This window comes from Crinia signifera, chromosome 5 (genome assembly GCF_055691185.1).
Source record: "Crinia signifera chromosome 5, ASM5569118v1, whole genome shotgun sequence".
Classification (NCBI taxonomy): domain Eukaryota; kingdom Metazoa; phylum Chordata; class Amphibia; order Anura; family Myobatrachidae; genus Crinia; species Crinia signifera.
The window spans coordinates 70290519-70313693 of NC_139221.1; the positions used below are offsets into that span (position 1 = coordinate 70290519).

The 23175-nt window shown below is 43.9% G+C and overlaps 1 protein-coding gene across 5 annotated transcripts in view; it reads left to right on the top strand.

Annotated features, from left to right (window-relative positions):
* The window catches only part of PRKDC (protein kinase, DNA-activated, catalytic subunit), a 212417-nt gene that overhangs the window by 88091 nt on the left and 101151 nt on the right, over positions 1-23175 (top strand). For all 5 annotated transcript variants that reach the window (XM_083187421.1, XM_083187422.1, XM_083187423.1 and 2 more), the window contains 4 exons: positions 192-396; positions 10789-10967; positions 11386-11554; positions 18311-18376. In XM_083187421.1, the coding sequence (XP_083043547.1) occupies positions 192-396; positions 10789-10967; positions 11386-11554; positions 18311-18376 (619 nt within the window). The remainder of the gene's footprint in view (positions 1-191; positions 397-10788; positions 10968-11385; positions 11555-18310; positions 18377-23175) is intronic.

The following is a 23175-nucleotide window of genomic DNA, read 5'->3' on the forward strand; positions in this document are numbered from 1 at the left end:
CCCAGAATTATCTGGCTCCCATATTATGCGTCATTGCGCACATGATGCAGGATTGGTCCAAAATTCCTACTGACCAGGACATTTTTGGTTGAGGTTATTACTGCCGAAGAGTTATTAATGTTTAAGTTCACATACTTTAAATTATGGGGCATCTGTTTTGTGCTCATTATTTTACATTCCATGCGTTTTAGGAGTAGCAGTGATAAACAAGTGATTCTGATGGATACCCTGTACGGCATGTTCAAGAGTGAAGACCTCCCAAGTACGATCAGACAGTCTATGATTGACCGCTGTATATTGCCTCTCATGTGGAACTGTAGCCCTGATGCTTTGAAGGAGTTTTTCAGCAAAAACATAACTTTCTTAATGAATACATTGAAGAGTGCATTCACAAAGGTATAGTTAGAATTCTTTTACCCATAATATTTTTCCCTACATTACTACTATAGATGTTAATGAAACGGACTTAATCCCTGACAATGATTTGCCAGAGAAACTTAAATGTCACATACTTGTCTTAGTGCTACTGTATGATCATACTTCTATACTATACTTATACATTTATTTGTGTAAAAGTAGTGTCTTAAGGGGCATATTCATGGTGCAATTCTTGCTATGGCCAATTTTGACAATATGATTTTCCATTGAAGTGCATCAAGCTGATTTTGGCTACATGTACTTTCGATTTTGACTGTGCCTATAGCCAAATACTTTACAAGCAACATAGACAAAATTGCCTTGTCTGCCAGCAGAGAGGCCGATAGAGGATCTTTTCTCTTTCTCAGTGCACATCCAGGAGTCGGTACTTTCTCTGGCTGATGCTTTAAAGAATATCTGATCTCTGGCTTCCAGGTTGTCGGGGCTAGCGGTTTCTGCTCGCAGGCCTCTCTGGCTACAACAGTGGCAAGCGGATTCTGAATCCAAAGAGGTGGTAGAAGCATTGCCATTTTCAGGAAAGGTCCTGTTTCAAGAGGAGTTGGATATATAGCTCTCCCAGGCTACGGTGTTAAGTCTAGCTTTTTGTCGTCTGCTTCTGGCCCTTCCTTTTGGTCCTTTCATCCTTAGCCCTGTTTCCAGTTGTGTTCCTGAGGGCACCAAATACTTCCTTAGGACTGTGACAGAGCCACTTCAACATTTTCCCACCAGGCAAAAGCAGCGCTCTAAAAGGGGAAGATTTCCAGACTGCTACTAGCAGGAGTAATACTGTAGCTCCAGTAATTAGTCCTGCTTCAAGCCTTTTTCCTGGTGCTGAAGGTGAAGGGCTTTGTAAGCCCTATCCTACAAGTAAAGGATCTCAATCCCTTCTTGCTAAAATTCAAGATGAAATCCCTTTGAACCATCATTGCAGGGTTCGAAAGGAATGAGTTTCTTGGTATCACTCGTGTCAAGGACCCGTTCACATTTACCTTCCTCACCAGCAGTATCTGAGATTTGCGTTTAAGCAACAGCATTACCAGTTCAAAACTTTGCTCTTCAGTCTGTCTACAGCCAGGATGTTTACGAAGGTCAGGGCTGTAATGAAGACATTGCTCTATCTGCAAGGAATAACCATGATTCCTTATCTGGACCACCTTTTCATTAAGGCTCCTTCAGTGGATCAACTCCTGTCCGAGCTTAGTGACAACACAGTCCATTCTCCATCAACACGGATACATTCTTACACCAGATGCAAAGACTTCTCTTTCTTGAAGACTACAAGGAGTGGATCTTCACAGCGCTACCTCCGGCAGTGTTTCTTGATTCCCTAAATAGGGTCAAGACTCCAATAATATAGGAAAGAAAAATAATAACAATACAAGTATTGATTAATGAGGGTCAAATATTCTAGGTCTCAAAATCTTCCAGCTTTTGTAGTGACTCACCTAGTCTAGCTAGGAGATGTTCCCATAAAGGTTTCTTTATAGATAATAAAAAAGATCGACTCACCAAAGGGCAATGCCCTATATTCATCCAATGGTATCTTTTATTTTCAAGCCAAGGTGACAGGACAATGTAGGTAATCCAATATATCGATTTTATTCCTTAAAAGATAGGACGTTCACCCTCCCACTTCACCAGAACGGTCCTCTCCCACCCGGAATGGAAGAGATGCAGTCCAAGTGGTGTAGATGGAAGCACACCAAAAGGTAGGGGGTCAGTCCAGATAAAATGTTCTTAAAAAGCACCAACGCGTTTCTGACTAAAAAGTCCTTCCTCCGGGTGAAGAGTATAAAAGCAAATGGTGTCTAGAGGGGTATTTATACCTAGACAGTCCCAGCTTTAGCTAAAACATGGATGCAGCAATAAAAATCATCCACTTACAAATCATAATTACCACTCCATTCCGTTTTACACCACAAAGTATAATAACTAAAACATACATATACAATTAATTACACAAGTACAAATACAAAAATACATTAAAAACCTGATTGCACTGTCTCCCATAATCGCGCTGAATAGTCCATCGCGTATATTGCCATTACTTATCCCAGAGCACTAGATCCGGCAGCCGCTTGTGTCACTTCCGGGTCCGGCTATTGATGGTCTGGAACGCAACTTGCGTTCCAAACGTCCGGACATCACTTCCGGTATGACGCTTTTCCGGAGCTTGGACCGCACGTACAATGTAGATATGGCCCGCAAATTGGTTGTATCGTCCAAGGGATATTCGGCTCGTTATATTATTTAGCAGGATTGTCCCAAATAGAGATCCATATGAACATACACACATAAAAAAGAAAGGGAATAATTAGAATTGTAATAATTCACGTATTTCCCTACAACATCAGCAATAATAGGCAAACAGCGGCATCTAGTGGTCGTTTTCAATAATAGGCATTCAAGAGAAAAAAGTGAGGAAAATAAATGAAATAAATAAATAAATAGATAAAGAGCATATTTCATAAAAAAGAGCATTTCCATAAAAAACACTTCATAAAAAACACTTCAGCTCAAAGTCTGCATTTAAGCCTCTCGGTGTAAGTGTTTTGAGCTCATAAATCAGCTTCATTTCTGTTTGTGAAAGTCTGAGCTCTCTATCATTCTTCCTCCAATTTGCCTGTACACACCTTATCCCACAGAAAGAAGTTATGTGACTGGGATCACTTCCATGCACATTTTTAAAATGAAGGGACACATTATGGGTCTCTACTCCCTTTCTAATATTGCGAACATGTTCTGCTAACCGGATTTTCAGGGCTCTAGTGGTTTTACCCACATATTGTTTTTCACAAGAGCATGTCAATAAGTAAACACAGAACTTTGTGTCGCATGTAATGAAGTCCCTTATCTCGAATATTTTATCCGTCTGATTTGATTTGTACGTGGTTAGTTTAGTGTCTTTTGATTTGCAGATTCTACAGACACTGCAATTGCCGCACCTGTGGAATCCTTTCGTTTTTATGCGATTCCCAATCTTAGGCGTATTTATGGCACTTCTCACTACTAAGTTCTTTATGTTGTCCGCCTTTTTGTAGATGAACTTGGGGGTCGGTTCTATGTGTTTTTTCAAAAGTGGATCCCTCCCAAGAATTTTCCAATGTTTCTTAAAAATACTTTCGATTTGCTTATGCTGAGAGTTATATTTGGTTATGAAGGGGACTCCTCTGTACCCTTCTTTATTCCTTATTCCAGTCTTTTTAATGGCCTCCGTTCTGTCTAAAAGTTCTCCTTCCTCTCGAGCCTTCTCCACCAAAACCGGGTCATAACCTTTTGCTAAAAACTGCTCCTTCATCGTGTTTGCTTGTTCTTTATAGATTTCCTTATCCGTGCAGTTCCTACGAATCCTGAAGAATTGGCTCTTCGGGACCCCACGTTTCCAATTGGTGTGGTGGTTACTATCATACGGGATATAAGAATTACAGTCGGTACTCTTAGTGTACCCCCTGGTTTTTATAGTGCCTCCCTCAACATAGATACTAAGGTCAAGGAAGTGTACCTCCTGTAGACTACTGTCGAATGTCAATTTAATCGAAAGGGAGTTCTCATTGAGATGTTCGCAGAAGAGGTCCATCGTTGTTTTCTCACCCCTCCAGATGAGCAGAACGTCATCAATGTATCTAGACCATGACACCAGGCTGGCACCATATGGGTGGCCACTCCAAACTGAAGTGGCCTCCCACCACGCCATAAACAAATTGGCATAGCTTGGTGCCAGCCTGGTGCCCATAGCCGTGCCCGTCAGCTGCAAGTAATAGGAACCCTCATACCAGAAGTAGTTATTCATCAATATCAGGGCAATACCCTCCAAGATGAAACTTTTAAGACTGGTAGGGGTCTCTTCTAGGTCGAGAAAATACTCCACTGCCATCAGACCGTAGTCATGCTTAATGATGGTGTAAAGAGAGGTGACATCAGCCGTAGCCAAGATGTCACCCTCTTCCCACACAAAGTCTTCGATCTTCCGTAGGACTGATATAGTATCCTTTAAATAGGATGGAGCTTTGATCACTAAAGGTTGTAGCAGGGAATCCAGATAGTGTGATAAATTGGAGAGTACTGATCCTGTCCCTGCCACTATAGGGCGGCCTGGCGGTTTGTCCCTACTCTTATGTATCTTCGGTAGTATATATATTACCGGAATTGATGGAGATGAGATACTTATGTACTCCTTTACTTCCTGGGTGATAACTCCTTTCTTTCTATATGTCTCTAGATATGTTTCCAGTTTCGTTTTAATTTTCTCTGTAGGGTCTCCCCTCATTTCCTATATTATTGGAGTCTTGACCCTATTTAGGGAATCAAGAAACACTGCCGGAGGTAGCGCTGTGAAGATCCACTCCTTGTAGTCTTGTGGTATTTCTTTTGGGTGTGGTATCCCAATCTTTGTGGTAATTCCAGCAGCAATCTCTGTTTGTGAGCGCGGGTAACTGGTGTCATTTTTTTGCATTTAGTGTGTTCCTATACCAGACTAAAGTTGCCTGCTGCACACAGTGTGTTATAAGATGTTCTCACATAGAGAGCAAAGAAAAAACCAAATGCATGAGGTTTTTGATCAAGAGATAGAGAATATAGATGATGACCCCTATTTAGAGGACGCTAATATGGAGGATATTATGTTTAGACTAGAGAAAGCCCTAATAAAAGAAGGGAAACTCTGGTGGGAGATGGTAAGCCTAGAAAAATATCTCCTGGAGAAAATTATACCCAGAGGCTTACGTATTGACAAAATGCCATCCTTTCAGTCAGAATCTAGGGAATTTAAAAGGGATTGGTTGAAAATCCTAGATACCTGTTCATTTGCACTGATGAACTTAATTGTTAAACAAAGAACCAATGATCTTAAATCTCTAGGAGAGGAAATATCCTCTTTAAAGAATCTGGCAGAACCCTTTGCCACCACCAAAGAATATGAAGAAGCGGAGGAGGATATCACCAGAAAATTAAAAAGAGTTGAGACTGATCTGATGATGAAAAAAAGAAAGAAGTATCTAAGAGATAAAGATGACTATAGGGAAGGGATACAACATAATATCACCAAGAAAGAAAGAAATTATTTGAGAAATGAAAATCACAATGAGAGGTCTACCAACATCTCATACAGGAGATATGGGGGAGTCCCAAAAAGAAGGTTCAATACTAGGAAATGGGATAACAGAGACCACTATCGAGACGAAAGAAGGGAGGAATCTAACTGGAGAAGAACCCCGAGGAGATCTGACCAGAGAATATATGCAAACAACAGAGGGAGGAGATCTCCATCACGGGAAAGACCCCATAACTATAGAGAGGATGAACAATCTTCGTGGAGGAGACAAGACAGAAGGAGGGAAACACCAAGGAGGGAAACAAGAGGAGAACAGGGGCATTTTTTAGACCAAGAAGGTACACGCAAGATAAGAAGGTAACCAGAAAAATGTCCATGAATCACCCTAAGGCCACTGACCAACAGAACCCACTTGAACCAAAACAGATAATGAAAAAGAAAAAGAAGAAAAATATTAGGGGTAAACGAGGAGGAAGAAAGCCTCAGAAAAGGCAAAAAAGAAAGAATAAAGTAGTTGGGGTACAAACCCCCCATTCAGTAGCCAGGGAAGATAATCCCTCACAGAAAACGGTGGTGTTTAATTTAAGTTCGTATGCACTAAATCCTGACGAGCTGAGTGTCCTAGAAAAGGGACTCAAGTTCGCCCCCTCCAACCAGCCGGATGAATTTGAAATCTTTATCGACTTGCAAAAGTTGGTAAGAAAATTAACCCTAAAGAGGTTTTTTGAAGAACGTACAGTGGACACAGAAACTGTGGATGAGAATCCGCAGATTTCTGTGTTCAAAAAGAAATCAACGTTTTACCCCACTTATAAAAAGGGGTGTTTCGTTGACACCTTCGAAAGGCTGGTGAAGGAAGATCTTGAGAAGATGACCCTCAAAAGAGTGAAGAACCCAAATATTTCCAGAAAGGAAAGGGAGGCGTTGAAGAGCCTGAAGGACAATAAGTTGATCACTATAAAGCCGGCAGACAAGGGGGGCAGCATAGTAATCTTAGACACCTCTGCATATCAGGAAGAGATTATGCGGCAATTGTCCGATGGTTCAACGTATAAGATAATGAGGGGAGACCCTACAGAGAAAATTAAAACGAAACTGGAAACATATCTAGAGACATATAGAAAGAAAGGAGTTATCACCCAGGAAGTAAAGGAGTACATAAGTATCTCATCTCCATCAATTCCGGTAATATATATACTACCGAAGATACATAAGAGTAGGGACAAACCGCCAGGCCGCCCTATAGTGGCAGGGACAGGATCAGTACTCTCCAATTTATCACACTATCTGGATTCCCTGCTACAACCTTTAGTGATCAAAGCTCCATCCTATTTAAAGGATACTATATCAGTCCTACGGAAGATCGAAGACTTTGTGTGGGAAGAGGGTGACATCTTGGCTACGGCTGATGTCACCTCTCTTTACACCATCATTAAGCATGACTACGGTCTGATGGCAGTGGAGTATTTTCTCGACCTAGAAGAGACCCCTACCAGTCTTAAAAGTTTCATCTTGGAGGGTATTGCCCTGATATTGATGAATAACTACTTCTGGTATGAGGGTTCCTATTACTTGCAGCTGACGGGCACGGCTATGGGCACCAGGCTGGCACCAAGCTACGCCAATTTGTTTATGGCGTGGTGGGAGGCCACTTCAGTTTGGAGTGGCCACCCATATGGTGCCAGCCTGGTGTCATGGTCTAGATACATTGATGACGTTCTGCTCATCTGGAGGGGTGAGAAAACAACGATGGACCTCTTCTGCGAACATCTCAATGAGAACTCCCTTTCGATTAAATTGACATTCGACAGTAGTCTACAGGAGGTACACTTCCTTGACCTTAGTATCTATGTTGAGGGAGGCACTATAAAAACCAGGGGGTACACTAAGAGTACCGACTGTAATTCTTATATCCCGTATGATAGTAACCACCACACCAATTGGAAACGTGGGGTCCCGAAGAGCCAATTCTTCAGGATTCGTAGGAACTGCACGGATAAGGAAATCTATAAAGAACAAGCAAACACGATGAAGGAGCAGTTTTTAGCAAAAGGTTATGACCCGGTTTTGGTGGAGAAGGCTCGAGAGGAAGGAGAACTTTTAGACAGAACGGAGGCCATTAAAAAGACTGGAATAAGGAATAAAGAAGGGTACAGAGGAGTCCCCTTCATAACCAAATATAACTCTCAGCATAAGCAAATCGAAAGTATTTTTAAGAAACATTGGAAAATTCTTGGGAGGGATCCACTTTTGAAAAAACACATAGAACCGACCCCCAAGTTCATCTACAAAAAGGCGGACAACATAAAGAACTTAGTAGTGAGAAGTGCCATAAATACGCCTAAGATTGGGAATCGCATAAAAACGAAAGGATTCCACAGGTGCGGCAATTGCAGTGTCTGTAGAATCTGCAAATCAAAAGACACTAAACTAACCACGTACAAATCAAATCAGACGGATAAAATATTCGAGATAAGGGACTTCATTACATGCGACACAAAGTTCTGTGTTTACTTATTGACATGCTCTTGTGAAAAACAATATGTGGGTAAAACCACTAGAGCCCTGAAAATCCGGTTAGCAGAACATGTTCGCAATATTAGAAAGGGAGTAGAGACCCATAATGTGTCCCTTCATTTTAAAAATGTGCATGGAAGTGATCCCAGTCACATAACTTCTTTCTGTGGGATAAGGTGTGTACAGGCAAATTGGAGGAAGAATGATAGAGAGCTCAGACTTTCACAAACAGAAATGAAGCTGATTTATGAGCTCAAAACACTTACACCGAGAGGCTTAAATGCAGACTTTGAGCTGAAGTGTTTTTTATGAAGTGTTTTTTATGGAAATGCTCTTTTTTATGAAATATGCTCTTTATCTATTTATTTATTTATTTCATTTATTTTCCTCACTTTTTTCTCTTGAATGCCTATTATTGAAAACGACCACTAGATGCCGCTGTTTGCCTATTATTGCTGATGTTGTAGGGAAATACGTGAATTATTACAATTCTAATTATTCCCTTTCTTTTTTATGTGTGTATGTTCATATGGATCTCTATTTGGGACAATCCTGCTAAATAATATAACGAGCCGAATATCCCTTGGACGATACAACCAATTTGCGGGCCATATCTACATTGTACGTGCGGTCCAAGCTCCGGAAAAGCGTCATACCGGAAGTGATGTCCGGACGTTTGGAACGCAAGTTGCGTTCCAGACCATCAATAGCCGGACCCGGAAGTGACACAAGCGGCTGCCGGATCTAGTGCTCTGGGATAAGTAATGGCAATATACGCGATGGACTATTCAGCGCGATTATGGGAGACAGTGCAATCAGGTTTTTAATGTATTTTTGTATTTGTACTTGTGTAATTAATTGTATATGTATGTTTTAGTTATTATACTTTGTGGTGTAAAACGGAATGGAGTGGTAATTATGATTTGTAAGTGGATGATTTTTATTGCTGCATCCATGTTTTAGCTAAAGCTGGGACTGTCTAGGTATAAATACCCCTCTAGACACCATTTGCTTTTATACTCTTCACCCTGAGGAAGGACTTTTTAGTCAGAAACGCGTTGGTGCTTTTTAAGAACATTTTATCTGGACTGACCCCCTACCTTTTGGTGTGCTTCCATCTACACCACTTGGACTGCATCTCTTCCATTCCGGGTGGGAGAGGACCGTTCTGGTGAAGTGGGAGGGTGAACGTCCTATCTTTTAAGGAATAAAATCGATATATTGGATTACCTACATTGTCCTGTCACCTTGGCTTGAAAATAAAAGATACCATTGGATGAATATAGGGCATTGCCCTTTGGTGAGTCGATCTTTTTTATTATCTATAAAGAAACCTTTATGGGAACATCTCCTAGCTAGACTAGGTGAGTCACTACAAAAGCTGGAAGATTTTGAGACCTAGAATATTTGACCCTCATTAATCAATACTTGTATTGTTATTATTTTTCTTTCCTATATTATTGGAGTCTTGACCCTATTTAGGGAATCAAGAAACACTGCCGGAGGTAGCGCTGTGAAGATCCACTCCTTGTAGTCTTGTGGTATTTCTTTTGGGTGTGGTATCCCAATCTTTGTGGTAATTCCAGCAGCAATCTCTGTTTGTGAGCGCGGGTAACTGGTGTCATTTTTTTACTTCTCTTTCTTGGTATGTGTTGGATACAGCGCAACAAGTGGTTTTCTGCAGGACAAAGTGACTTCTCTTCAGAAAATGATCCTTTTGGAGTTGCTCCACAGTGGAATTGGACAATGACACAAGCCTGTGCTTTGTCGTGCAGGAAGCACGTCAGAGGTCTTTGGGATCCACAAGAGGTGTGGTTACCAATAAATATCTTGAGTCTTTTGGCTCTCCAACAGGCTCCTCATCTCCTGCAAGGCAGTGCATTTCAAGTTCAGTCGGACAACGACACTGCCATGGCGAACATTAATCACCAGGGAGGCATGGGAAGATGCATGCCAATGCGCAAAGTTTCCAGAATCTTGTTGTGGGCGAAGGCCCATGCCGCCGCTCTGTCTGTAGAATTGGGAGGCCAACTACCTCAGTCATCAGGAAGTGGTTCCAGGGAGTCTTTCGGTTGTTGACTCACAGGTGGGGTCTTCCACATGGTGACCTCATGGCCTCCAGGAACAGTCACAGGCTTCCCTTGTATCTAGCCCACCCTCGAGATACTGACGCGGTGACAGTGAATGCACTTCTAGCTCCTTGGGAGTCTGTGTGTTTATACGTTTCCTCCATTGCTTCGAATCAAGAGGGAGCCACTTAGGGTTTTCTTGATAGATCCTGACTGGCCCCACAGGGCTTGGTACTCCAGTCACCACTTTCTGCTGGTGTACAAACAATGGCCCCTACTTCTGAGGGAAGTTCAATAACCTCAGGGACCTTTAGGCTTTTCCAGACTTAAAGACTGTTCATTTGATGGCTTTGTTGTTGAGTAGGCTCTGCTGAGGAAGAGAGGTCTTCCATCGGTCATTATCCCTAAAATGCCCCGTAAGGAGGTTATGTCCTGTCATTATCATATTTGAATAATTTACCGTTCCTGGTGTGAAGGTAGAGGTTTTTTCCCTTCTGTCCTCCAAGACATCTCATAACCATTGTAAGTTTCCCCCCAGTGTCCCCTTTGGATTCAGAGAAAAGGATTTACTGGTAAGAAAGGCCATGTTTAACAAATTGCTTTATTTAGTGTAATCCTATATACAATTTAATACCAAAAATACATTGAAGTGGTCTACATTACATGGCTATACTCCCCAACTAAAGTTTGTATATTAATGCTTTCTATGAAATTATTAATTTACATATTTTCTAGATGTCGGAAGAAATCTTTGATACACAACTTACCATAAAATTGGGTTACTACAAAATGCTGGAAGTTCTCTATTCTCGTCTGTCCAAAGATGAGATTTATTCCAAAGAATCCAGAATAAACCATGCATTTGAGGGATCATCGAATGTAGAAGGCAATCTACTTACTAAGACATTAATTAAGTAAGTTCTGAACAGTGGAAAGTCTGCTTTTATTAATAACTAAAGCTTAAATTTAAATAATAATTTAATAAAAATGGATTTTTATTTTAGTTTTAGGTTGAAAGTTACAGTAGTTGTTAAGTAATAGGCCAATTAACCATTGTTTTTCTTGCGTAACTCACTTTATGCAGCTGTCTACAATAACTAGTTACTGGGCAAATTTTTTCCCTATTCAGCATTATTTTACCTCCAGTTCTGGCTCTCCTCAATGTGGTGAAAATACCATGCAATAATGCAAAGCAATTAAAAATAGGAATGAATCGATAATTAAAAATGTGAATAAATTGCAACTAAAGGCACATTAAAAAAATAACCAATTAGAGTTTTACTTTGTTTGCTTACTGAATATGTCCGGTCTATTATTTTATTTTATGCTAAGGTCTTGCCATGATGCTTATACTGAGAACATGTCTGGTGAAACTAAGCTGCTGGAGAAGAGAAGACAATACCACTGTGCGGCATACAACTGTGCTGTTGCTGTTGTGTCCTGCTCTCAGACAGACAGCCGATTCTACCAGGCATTTCTGTTCTCAGAAAAGACAGAGAAGGTAATTGTAGTGCAAAATTATACTGTCAGATTTTACTGCACTATATTGTGTTGTGTGAAGTTTCACTTTGATGGTGGATATCATAATTAAGTATAATTATTTGCATAAAACACAATAGAAAACTCATTTTCTGTAGCTTGGTATAATCTTATTGTACAGTCAGTTCATACGTATTGGGACATCAACAAAATTCTCATATTTTGGGCTCCATTCACCACCAAAATGCAGTTGATATGAACCAAACAAGATGTACTTTAACTGCAGACTTTCAGCTTTAATTTGAGGGTGCTTACATCCAAATGAGGTGAACGGTGTAGGAATTACAACGGTTTCTATATGTGCCATCCACTTTTTAAGGGACCAAAAGTAATGGGACAATCGACTCAAAAGCTGTATCATTCCCTCGTTATTTCATCATCAATTAAGCAGGTAAAAGGTCTGGAGTTGATTCCAGGTGGGACATTTGCACTTGGAATCTGTTGCTGTCGACTAGATAGCAAAAACATAAGGTGTGGCTAAATCAACTGTTTAGAACAGGCTTGTCCAACCCGCGGCCCGCGGGCCGCATGCGGCCCAGGTCGGGTAGTAATGTGGCCCAGTGCATTTTATAGATATTCTAAATATAAATTATAGGGCAACTCCGCCCGCAGCAGCGTCTCCGTGCTGGCCGCGGCACTGTGCCCAAAGTAAAGATGGCCGCGGCCAGCATCGAGTTCTCCCAAACTTAAAATGGCCGCGGGAGCGCTGGTGTGCATGCGCACTCAGCTGCTCCCGTGCGAAGGACGTCTGTGCTGGCGCTTCCCCCACGTGATTCATCCCAGCAGCGCGCAGGGCTGGATGATGATCTGATGGGTGGCGGCGGCAGGAGCAGGCAGCCAGGCCAGCGGTGCCTTCTCATACCCCCACTACCATCAGCTGTGGTGAGTAATCACTACAGGGGGCATTATGAATATAAGTGGCATTACCAGGGGGCATTATGAATATAAGTGGCATTACCAGGGGGCATTATGAATATAAGTGGCATTACCAGGGGGCATTATGAATATAAGTGTGAATATGCCCCACACACCTTGATGATTATTAATTAATGAGCATCAAGGTGTGGGGCATATGTTTAATGGGCATCATTTGTGTGGCATATGTTTAATGAGCATTGATGCTCATTAAACATATGCCACACAAATGGGGCATATGTATAAAGGAGCTTCACGCTGTGGGGCATTTGTATAATGGAGCTTCACATTGTGGGGCATATGTATAATGGAGCATCACGGTGTGGCATATGTATAATGGAGCATCATGGTGTGGCATATGTATAATGGTGCATCACGGTGTGAGACATATAGATAATGGTGCATGACAGTGTGTGTGGTATATGTATAATGGAGCTTAATGTGGGGCATATGTATAGTGGGGCATGTGTGTCACCTGGCACTGTGGGGGCATGTGTGTCACCTGGCACTGTGGGGGCATGTGTGTCACCTGGCACTGTGGGGGCATATGGCACTGTGGGGTCATATGGCACTGTGGGGGCATATGTGTTATCTGGCACCCTGTGTCAGAATGTGAATTTTTACTCATTCCCTGTGTCAGAATGTGTATTTCAGCTTATTTTCTGTGTCACAATGTGAATTTTGGCTTATTCTGTGTGTCACAATGTGAATTTTTACTCATTCCCTGTGTCACATTGTGAATTTCGGCTTATTCTCTGTGTCAGAAAGTGAATTTCGGCTTATTCTCTGTGTCAGAATGTGAATTTGTACTCATTCCCTGTGTCACATTGTGAATTTTGGCTTATTCTCTGTGTCAGAATGTGAATTTCGGCTTATTCTCTGTGTCAGAAAGTGAATTTCGGCTTATTCTCTGTGTCAGAATGTGAATTTGTACTCATTCCCTGTGTCACATTGTGAATTTTGGCTTATTCTCTGTGTCAGAATGTGAATTTCGGCTTATTCTCTGTGTCAGAAACTGAATTTCGGCTTATTCTCTGTGTCAGAATGTGAATTTGTACTCATTCCCTGTGTCACATTGTGAATTTTGGCTTATTCTCTGTGTCAGAATGTGAATTTTGGCTTATTCTCTGTGTCAGAATGTGAATTTCGGCTTATTCTCTGTGTCAGAATGTGAGAAACAATGTCAAACATCTCACTAACTTAATTTCCAATTAAGTTTAATATGTTAACTATGTTGTCTATGTTTTTTTTGGATGATCAGGTATCGTTACTGTTATTTTATTTTATGTGCGGCCCAAACCAAATTTTCATCTTCTAATGTGGCCCAGGGAAGGTGAAAGGTTGGACACCCCTGGTTTAGAACATTCTTAAAAAGAAAGAATGCATTGGAGAGCTCAGCAACACCAAAAGACCAGAAAGACCACGGAAAACAACTGTGGTGTATGACAAAGATTTCTTCCCTGGTGAAGAAAAACCGCTTCACAACAGTTGGCCAGATCAAGAACACTCTCCAGTAGCTAGGTGTATATGGGTCACCATTTAAGAGAAGATGTCACAAGAGTGAATATAAAGGGTTCACCCCTAGATGAAACCAATGGTGAGCCTCAAAAAAAGGAAGACCAGATTAGAGTTTAGCAACAACATCTAAAAAAGCCTTTACAGTTCTGGAGCCACATCCTATGGACAGATGAGACAAAGATCAACTTGTACCAGAGTGATGGGAAGAGGCGAGTATAGCGAAGGAAAGGAACTGCTCATAATCCAAAACATACCACCTCATAAGCATGGTGGTGGTAGTGTCATGGCGTGGACATGTATGGCTGCCAAAGGAACTTTTTCCCTTCTATTTAATGATAATGTTACTGCCGGTAAAAGCAGCAGGATGAATTTTGAATTGTTTCGGGCAATATTATCTGCTCATATTCAGTCAAATGCTTTAGATCTCATTGGACGGCGCTTCAAAGTGCAGATGGACAATGACCGGAAGCATACTGTGAAAGCAACCAAAGAGTTATTTTAAGGCAAATAAGCGGAATGTTATGCAATGGGCTTGGATAAGTCAATCACCTACCTGAATCCGATTAAGCATGCATTTCACTTGATGAAGCCAAAACAGAAGGGAAAATGTCCCAAGAACGAGCGGGAAATGAAGACATTTGCAGTAGAGGCCTGGCAGAGCATCACGAGGGATGAAACCCAACGTCTGATGATTTCTATGAGTTCCAGACTTCAGGCTGTAATTGACTGCAAAGAATTTGCAACAATGTATTAAAAAGTGAAAGTTTGATTTAGGCTTGCTTAGTTTGTCCCATTACTTTTTGGTCCCTTAAAAAGTGGGAGGCACTTATAGAACCGTTGTAATTCCTACACCATTCATTTGATTTGGAAGTAAAGCACATCTTGTTTGGTTCATTTCAAATCCGTTGTGGTGGTGTACAGAGCACAAAATATGAGACTTGTGTCAATGTTCCAATATTTATCGACCTGATTGTATACACCTTTTCATCAGCAATGTAAGAATATTTTATCTCTCTTAGGGGGAGATTCTCTAAGAATCTCCGCCCCCCTTCGCCGCCCATCGCATTTATAATTATCGCATATCTTGTAACATATGCGATAATTAAGGCAAAGGACAGCTCTTGCGTTAAGAGCTGTCTTTTACGGTGAGAGTCGCCGGGTCCCAGCAGGTCCCGGCGGCTCCCCCCTCCCTCACACACCCGGCGCTGCTGCTGCTGCGCCAGGCTCTCCTCCTCCCTGCACCCGGAAGAGGATCAGTGCAGGGAGGAGGTCACAGGTCCGGGCAGCACAGCTCTGTGCTGCCCGGACACAGGTGAGGGGGGAGGGGTCAGCGCAGGGCGGCGGAGGGTTGCGGTAGAAGCCCATTGGCGTCTATGGGGCATCGCCAGATTTTTCTGGCGATGCCCCCCGCCGCGGTAATGCGGCGGGGGATGCTTACAGCATCCCAAAATGCGGTAAAAACCCCGATAACGGGGTTTTTACCTCATTTTTCGCTTAGAGAATCTCCCCCCTTAATACCACAATGTTGATCTCCTCATCAATGTAGTTTGTGAGGCCACTTTAATCATTATGGTATCATACCCTCCAACATGACCCATTCCATTCGGTACACAATGCTCTGTTCCTGCACGTCCCTGGTAATGTATGATTGCCAGCACCTGTGTGGAACTAGGTAATTGAAGAGAAGGGTGTTTCAACACAGGTGATGACAATCATACATTACCAGGGACATGCAGGAATAGAGCATTGTGTACCGAATGGAATGGGTCATGTTGGAGGGTATGTGGTATATACCAGTGGTTCTCAACGTCAGTCTTCAAGTACCCCCAACATTTCATGTTTTCCAGGCTACTTAGCAGGTGCAGTCATTACTCACCGACTCATTTTAAAAGATACACAGGTGAAGCTAATTATTTAACTTGCAATTCTTTGTGGAGACCAGGAAAATGTGAACTGTTAGGGGTACTCGAGGACTGAGGTTGAGAACCACTGGTGGATAGTGCTGTATGTGTCAGTATTGTTTTTTTGGTACTTTTGTACTTTCACAGCGGCAGTTACGCCGTCAGCGTAGCGTTCCTGTCAGAATCAGCATAGTGTTTCCGCGGCCAGCGTAGTCAGTCAGAAGTAGCGTAGTGTTCCTGCGCCCGCTTAAGCGTCCCTGACAGATCCAGTGTTATCTGGGTACATAATAAGCTACGTTATCAGCGTAGGCTGCCGCCGTGAAACTACACAAGTAACTACCGTACTGTTGCCGGGAACTGCATCTCTGTCCCCGGCGTCCCTTGTAAGCCTACTCAGAGTCTCTCTCACACCGCCGGTGCCAGAATGATCCCCTCTTTGGCAGAGAGGGGATCATGCTGGCGCCGGCGTAGAGGCGCTTCATCTGTTTGATACGCAGGAGCAACTCAGACGCTCCAGCAACGAGACGCTCCTGCGTCTGAGTAGCTATTATGGCAGGGTACATCAAGCCTGCCTACAGGGTTAGGGGTTCTGTAGCGCCTTTTCAAACCCCCACTATCCACGGCAGCCCGAAGCGTGGCAAATGCAGCGAGCCCCGTGTTACCCATCCTCCCGACGTTTCATACCCCCACTTTCCACATCGGCGTAGAGTTGATATTGTATAGTGTGGCGAGCGCAGCGGATTACCTTACATGTAATCCGTGTCCCCTCGCAGGGCTTGCTGCGCTCGCCAAACTATATAAAATCAACTCCACACTGACATGGATAGTGGGGGTATGAAACGTCGGGAGGATGGGTAACACGGGGCTCGCTGCATTTGCCACGCTTCGGGCTGCCGTGGATAGTATGGGGTTTGAAAAGGCGCTACAGAACCCCTAACCCTGTTGGCAGGGTTGCTGTACCCTGCCATAATAGCTACTCAGACGCAGGAGCGTGTCTCATTGCTGGAGCGTCTGAGACGCTCCTGCATGTCAAACAGATGGAGCGCCTCTCCGCGGTATCCGGACTACAAGAAGATAGACAGCCATTAGGTTGACACCATTAGTTCGACAACTCAATAGGTCGACATGCCATTAGGTCGACACTGCCATTAGGTCGACACTGTCTAGGTCGACAGTCAAAAGGTCGACATGTTTTTTTTCACTGTTTTTTAAGCCGACATGTGCCGACAGGTGGTATTTCATGCCCTACCATCCACTAGGGCAGGGGTGGGGAACCTGGGGGCCGGATGCGGCCCCCTTAGCCGGTCTGAGTGGCCCGCCCACCCATCTGGTCAGTGGCATAACTAGATACATGTGGGCCCCATAGCAAAAGTTTGTAAGGGCCCCTATTCATCAACTATTGCTGAAAAATGTATATAGAACATGATACTTTGATACTGCTGCAGCCGACGCGGGATGGCTGCAGCAGGACAATTTGTAAGATAAATTTTTACATATGGCCCCCAAAGGATTTTTTCCCCATACAATCGGCCCTTGGCACAAAAAAGGTTCCCCACCCCTGCACTAGGGTGTGAAGTTAGATTATAATAGTGTGCCGAGCGCAGCGAGGCACCCTGCCCGAAGCATTGCGAGGGGCTGCGGTTCATTTTAAACTGTGTCCATGTTGACTGTGTCGACATTTGGGTAAAAAACAGTGAAAAAACCATGTCGACCTTTTGACTGTCGACCTAATGGCATGTTGACCTAATGGCATGTCGACCTAAAAGCATGTTCGACCTATTGAGTTGTCGAACTAATGGTGTCGACCTAATGGCTGTCTATCTTCTTGTGGTAGACAAATGGTCCCGCATCCCTCTCCGCCAGCACCAACATGATCCCCTCTCCGCCAAGGAGAGGGGATCATGCTGGCGCTGGCGGTGTGACAGAGGCGCTGAGAGTAGGCTTGCCGGGGACAGAGATGCAGTTCCCAGCAACAGTACGGTAGTTACACGTATGTAGTTTCACGGCGGCAGCCTACGCTGATAACGTAGTTTAGGCTGCTGCTGTGAAACTACACAAGTAAGACAGCCGTTGGGCTACGCTGATAATGTAGCTTAGGCTGCCGCTATGAAACTACACAAGTAAGACAGCCGTTGGGCTACGCTGATAATGTAGCTTAGGCTGCCGCTATGAAACTACACAAGTAAGGCAGCCGTTGGGCTACGCTGATAATGTAGCTTAGGCTGCCGCTATGAAACTACACAAGTAAGGCAGCCATTGGGCTATGCTAATAGCGCAGCTTTAAACGTAGCGTAAGCTGCCGCCGTGAAACCGTTTTTTTTTTCTCATTTACAAACTGGGAGCATTTACTTTATAATTCACTTGGTGGTTTTTCTTCTGTTTAGAATCTGCTCATTCTTGAAAATGTAATAGACGTTCATCGCAATTATTCATTTCCCGTTGAGGTTGAGGTAAGTTACATATATACAAAGTTTGAGTATTGGTATTTTATCTCTATACTACTTACATTTTTTTTTTTTACTTATGTTTGACCCCTTGATGTTGCAAACTTAATTTAAAAGTTATAGCACATGCTTATCTGTGACTGTCTTTAGAATGGACAACATTCCTTGGTGTGATCAGGGCTGGATGTACCACATTTTTTGTGTCATGCTACGTAATAGGCTTTGAAATTGCCAGTCCTATGCAGCTAGCAGTGTGAAGTATTTGATCCCTGAGTTTGTATGTTTATTCTAAATGATCTGAAATCTAGGTTTCCATCAGAGTTCATGATATTTCTCTGCCATCTATGATTCATTTTGCAATGTAACATTGGTGGATTGAAGCCATTTCTGAAGATTCATTTTCTGTAAAATCAAATATTTAAAAAGTGCGCAATTAGCAGTAACCTGTAATGCAAACGCAGGTGTTCTTCTATACTGATGGCTACATCTCTAGACTACCTTTGGTCATTTGAAAATATTTGAATGTTTTCTGTTTGACATTTATGATTTTGATATTTTATTATTTTGTTCACTGCTGGGTTTGGTATATAAGATGGCTAAAATAAAACCAATTTGTCTTGGATTTGGAATACTAGAAATATACAGCATACTGTACCTAAAGTCATCAAACTTCAGTGTATGAAAGGGGAGAATGTGTTTGGCCTAGTAAAGGTATAATATATTTCCCATTGTCATGTGTGTGCTGCAGTTATCATACAGTGTCCTCATACATCATAGATGCAGTCACACCAAAGAGCCCTTCTCTGCACACCAAGTCCCAGGAGAAGCTGTTCATTTATCCTTTTTTGACGAAAATGGCATTGATATACGACAATATTCTACCTGTATGTGACTCAGGTGCAGATTGTCACGCCTGTGGTTAGATCTTGGCTGGAAATAACCACAGGCCTAGGGGCTGACTGGTACTGGAATCTGGGAGCCTTGATGAGGTTATGGTGCATGCCAGAGACCCTCGGACAGTAGCAGACGTGACCACTTAGTATAAAAGCAAAGGTCTTTATTGACTATAGCAGATAAACAATTGGTAAGTTTGAGGAATTCCTAGTATACGCGAACACATGGCCAATAAAGTTGATTCTGATTCTGAATGGTATCGCAGAGGATCACAGGTATTAACGGATAAGCATAAATGACAGCTAGATTGGTATTTAGCTGCAGTGTATGCGCAATGATGAAGACCATTAACATAGAGCATAGATGGGAGGAAGCTGGTGCAGTGCTAAACACACTGATGAAGTCCAGAGCATATATGATGGAGCTGTGTAAGAACACAGATGGAGTCCACAGTATAATATGCAATGCAGATGGTAATAAATACTGACCACTGTGAAGTTCTGGATACCAAGGAGAATGGTCACTGTTTGAGAAGTGCTCACTACCTTCAATACCGTCACTGGGAAAAACAGAGTCACTGATGCAACATTGATGATGGCAGTAATCAATGTGATTATCGATGGTGGTGGATATCGATGTAGACGGCACCTGTGTGATCAGCTGTGATGGAATGATAGCGATGGTGACGTGGAAGGATGAAGAGCCCACTGATGAAGTTGGTGTTGCAATGACGGAGCACCGATGATGAGAGGAAACAATGACGGAGCACCGATGATGAAGCACAACGATGACCGAGCACCGATGTTGCAGAGGAACAATGACAGAGCACCGATGTTGCAGAGGAACGATGACAGAGCACCGATGTTGCAGAGGAACGATGAAAGAGCACCAATGTTGCAGAGGAACGAGGACAGAGCACCAATGTTGGAGCAAGTGGACTGCTTGCAGGAGAGGACCCAACCTGGAAGGAGTGGAATCCTCAGGGACTGGAACCTGCAACACAGCTTGGAGACAGAACACACCAACAGGTAGTAACCTCCGAATGAGATCAGTAGCACTGTCCGTGTCAACCTGTTGACCTTATTACTGACTGCATACTGTTTATTGGTCTTTTTTGTTCTGCAATCCACAATCTGATCATATCACTGTATTATAGATACATAAATACCTTTTTACTTATCTTTTACTTTAATTAAATTACAAATACCTACAGTATGGATTAGAATTTGTTGTTTATAAAGACCTTATCTATGCAGCTTAGCTTCTTTCTCAATTGTATCCAGACAGTTTCAGAATGGGTAAAATTATGTGAAGCGCAACAGAATATGCTAGTGCTCCAATAAAGGACAAATAAATATATGTGGATGATTTTAGACGTATTGAACATTATACACAAGTTTCTTTTTGGGCACACCACTTCACCTCCTCTTGGGTACATTTATGTAGCATCTGCATGTATTTAACCTAACTGCCTTCCTTGACTACAGATTAGCCCAAGACAACTAAATAATTCTACATTATACTGTATCTTACAGAGTTTCCTCATGTTTGTCCTGCGTAGTATATATTTTTCTTCATATACCACTTAGATATTACAAGTTGAGTATTCCTTATCCGAACTGCTCGGGCCCACAAGACTTTTGGATAAGGGATTTTCTCCTTCGGGAGACATCAGGGGCCACAGCGTTACAGTGGGTAGTAAGGAGATGGGAGAGCACCAGCACCCTAGAGGTTAAACTTGAACTGCCTCCCAGGCAGCCGGGCTCCTCCCCTCCTCTACCCCGCCTCCAGGCCAGGAAGCTCAGTTTTTTCGGGTGCTGGCAGGAGCCAGATGCACCTACTAGAGGGGCTGCTATTTTAGCAGCCTAACTTCATTTTTATATTTTATTTTTCATTTTTCTTTTACACTGACTCTGTCAGTGACAGAGCAGCAGCACTGGGGGTCTGCACAGACCCCTGTGCTGCTGGCTCCATCACCCGGGTCCAGAGCTGCATCGCCACTCATGGGTGGGGACCTGCAGCGGCCCCCGGGCACTGGGGAGCATACAGCCACCACCGGACGCCAGGAACCTGACAAGGTAACGCGCTCGCGCTTGCCGGGCATTGCGGCTGCAGCAGTTCGGCGGGGGGGACCGCCGACTGTGCTGACAAGCGGACGACTGGTCTGACACTCGCTACCGCTGGACCACCAGGGAAATACTGTCCAAGGAGCAGCACGGATGGTGTAGTGGTTAGCATTACTGCTTCACTGCGCTGAGGTCATGGGTTCGATTCCCACCATGGCCCTAACTGTGCAGAGTTTGTATATTCTCCCCAGACTTGCATGGGTTTACTCCTGGTACTCCGGTTTCCTCCCACAATATCGATGCCCAGAAGTTCGCCTGGTCTCCAGCAGGGTCCCCCTTTCCTGGGGCTTCTGGACCGGACCTCGCTACTGGATCCACTAGTAGACACTCCTAGCCATGCATGCTAGCCTCCCGTATTTGGGGGGTGATCACTTCTCAAAGGTCGTTCCAGGGTATCTGGACCACTCTAGTGGCCCAGCCCTCCATCATCGTCCTCGAACTAAAGACAATCTTCCGGGCAGTCCGCCTGGCGGAACCCTAACTTAGGGGTTGGCCGGTGCAAGTCCAGTCTGACATTGCGACAAGGGTGGCATATGTTAACCACCAGGGTGGCACTAGTTGTCAGCCCACTATGACGGAAGCATCCGTCATCTTTCAGAGATGATCCCTGCTCTTTCAGAAATTTTTATCCTGGTAGTCCAGAATTGGGTGGCGGTCTTCCTCGGCCGTCAGACCCGTGATGCCGACGACTTGACCCTCCTTAGGGTGATGTTTCAGATGCTGGTACAACGGTGGGGCCCAACCGAGGTGGCCTTGACGGCCTCTCGCCATACCCTCAAACCACCACTGTGCGGGTCCAGGTCTTGCGACCCGGAGGGGGGGCTTGCCTGGTAGACGCCTTGTCCCCTCTGTGGCCGTCCACACTGATGGCGCCTTTCCACCACTTTCCTCTTTTTGCGAATGTCTCGCAAGCTGAAGCCGGAGGGCGGCACGTTGATTCTGGTTGCTCCACCTTGTCCCAGACGGATCTGGTTTTCGGATCTGCAGTCAGTAGCCCCTCCTATTTGCTTACCCCTGGGCATGCTCTCAGGGTCCGCCTCTCTCTCTCGGCTTTGAGGCACTTGGCTTTGACGGGGTGGCTGTTGAGACCTCCCGGGTAAGACCCAGTGGGTTTCACTCCACCATGCTCAGGGTGAGGAAACCTTCCTAGATGGGGGTGTACCATCGCATACGGAGGGCTTACTTTTCCTGCTGCGAACTCTACGCTTCAGATTCCGGGACTTACTACCTGGCTAGGGTTCTGTCCTTCTTGCAGAAGGGTCTGGAGGCTGGGTTGCGTTGATCATCTTTAAAGGTTCATATTTCAGCCTTGCACATCTTGTTCTGTCGACGCATGTCTGTACAGTCCTGCAGGATGTCTTGCATATCCAGCCTCCCTTAGTTACCCTAGTTGCCCCCTGGGATCTTCTTCAGGGCCCACCTTTTGTGCCCTTGCGGTTGATGGACCTGGGTTGACTCGCCTGGAAGATCGTTTCCTTATTGGCGATAGCTTTGGCCATGGGAGTCTCTGACCTGTCAGCTCTGTCCTGTAAGTCCTTTGTTCTTGGTTATAACTGGGCGGTTTTTCCTACCGTCCCTTTTCACCTACCTTAGGTGTGTCCGGCTTTCAGGTCAACCAGGACATTATTGTTCCGGCATTTAGACAGTCTGTTCTTACTACGGCTTGGTCCTCCTTGGACATTGTCCGGCCGGGGCGCATCTATGTGCACCGTTCTAGGCTGTTGCACTAGTCAGACTCTCTCTCTCTCTCTCTCTCTCTCTCTCTTTGTACTATATGGTGTTCGG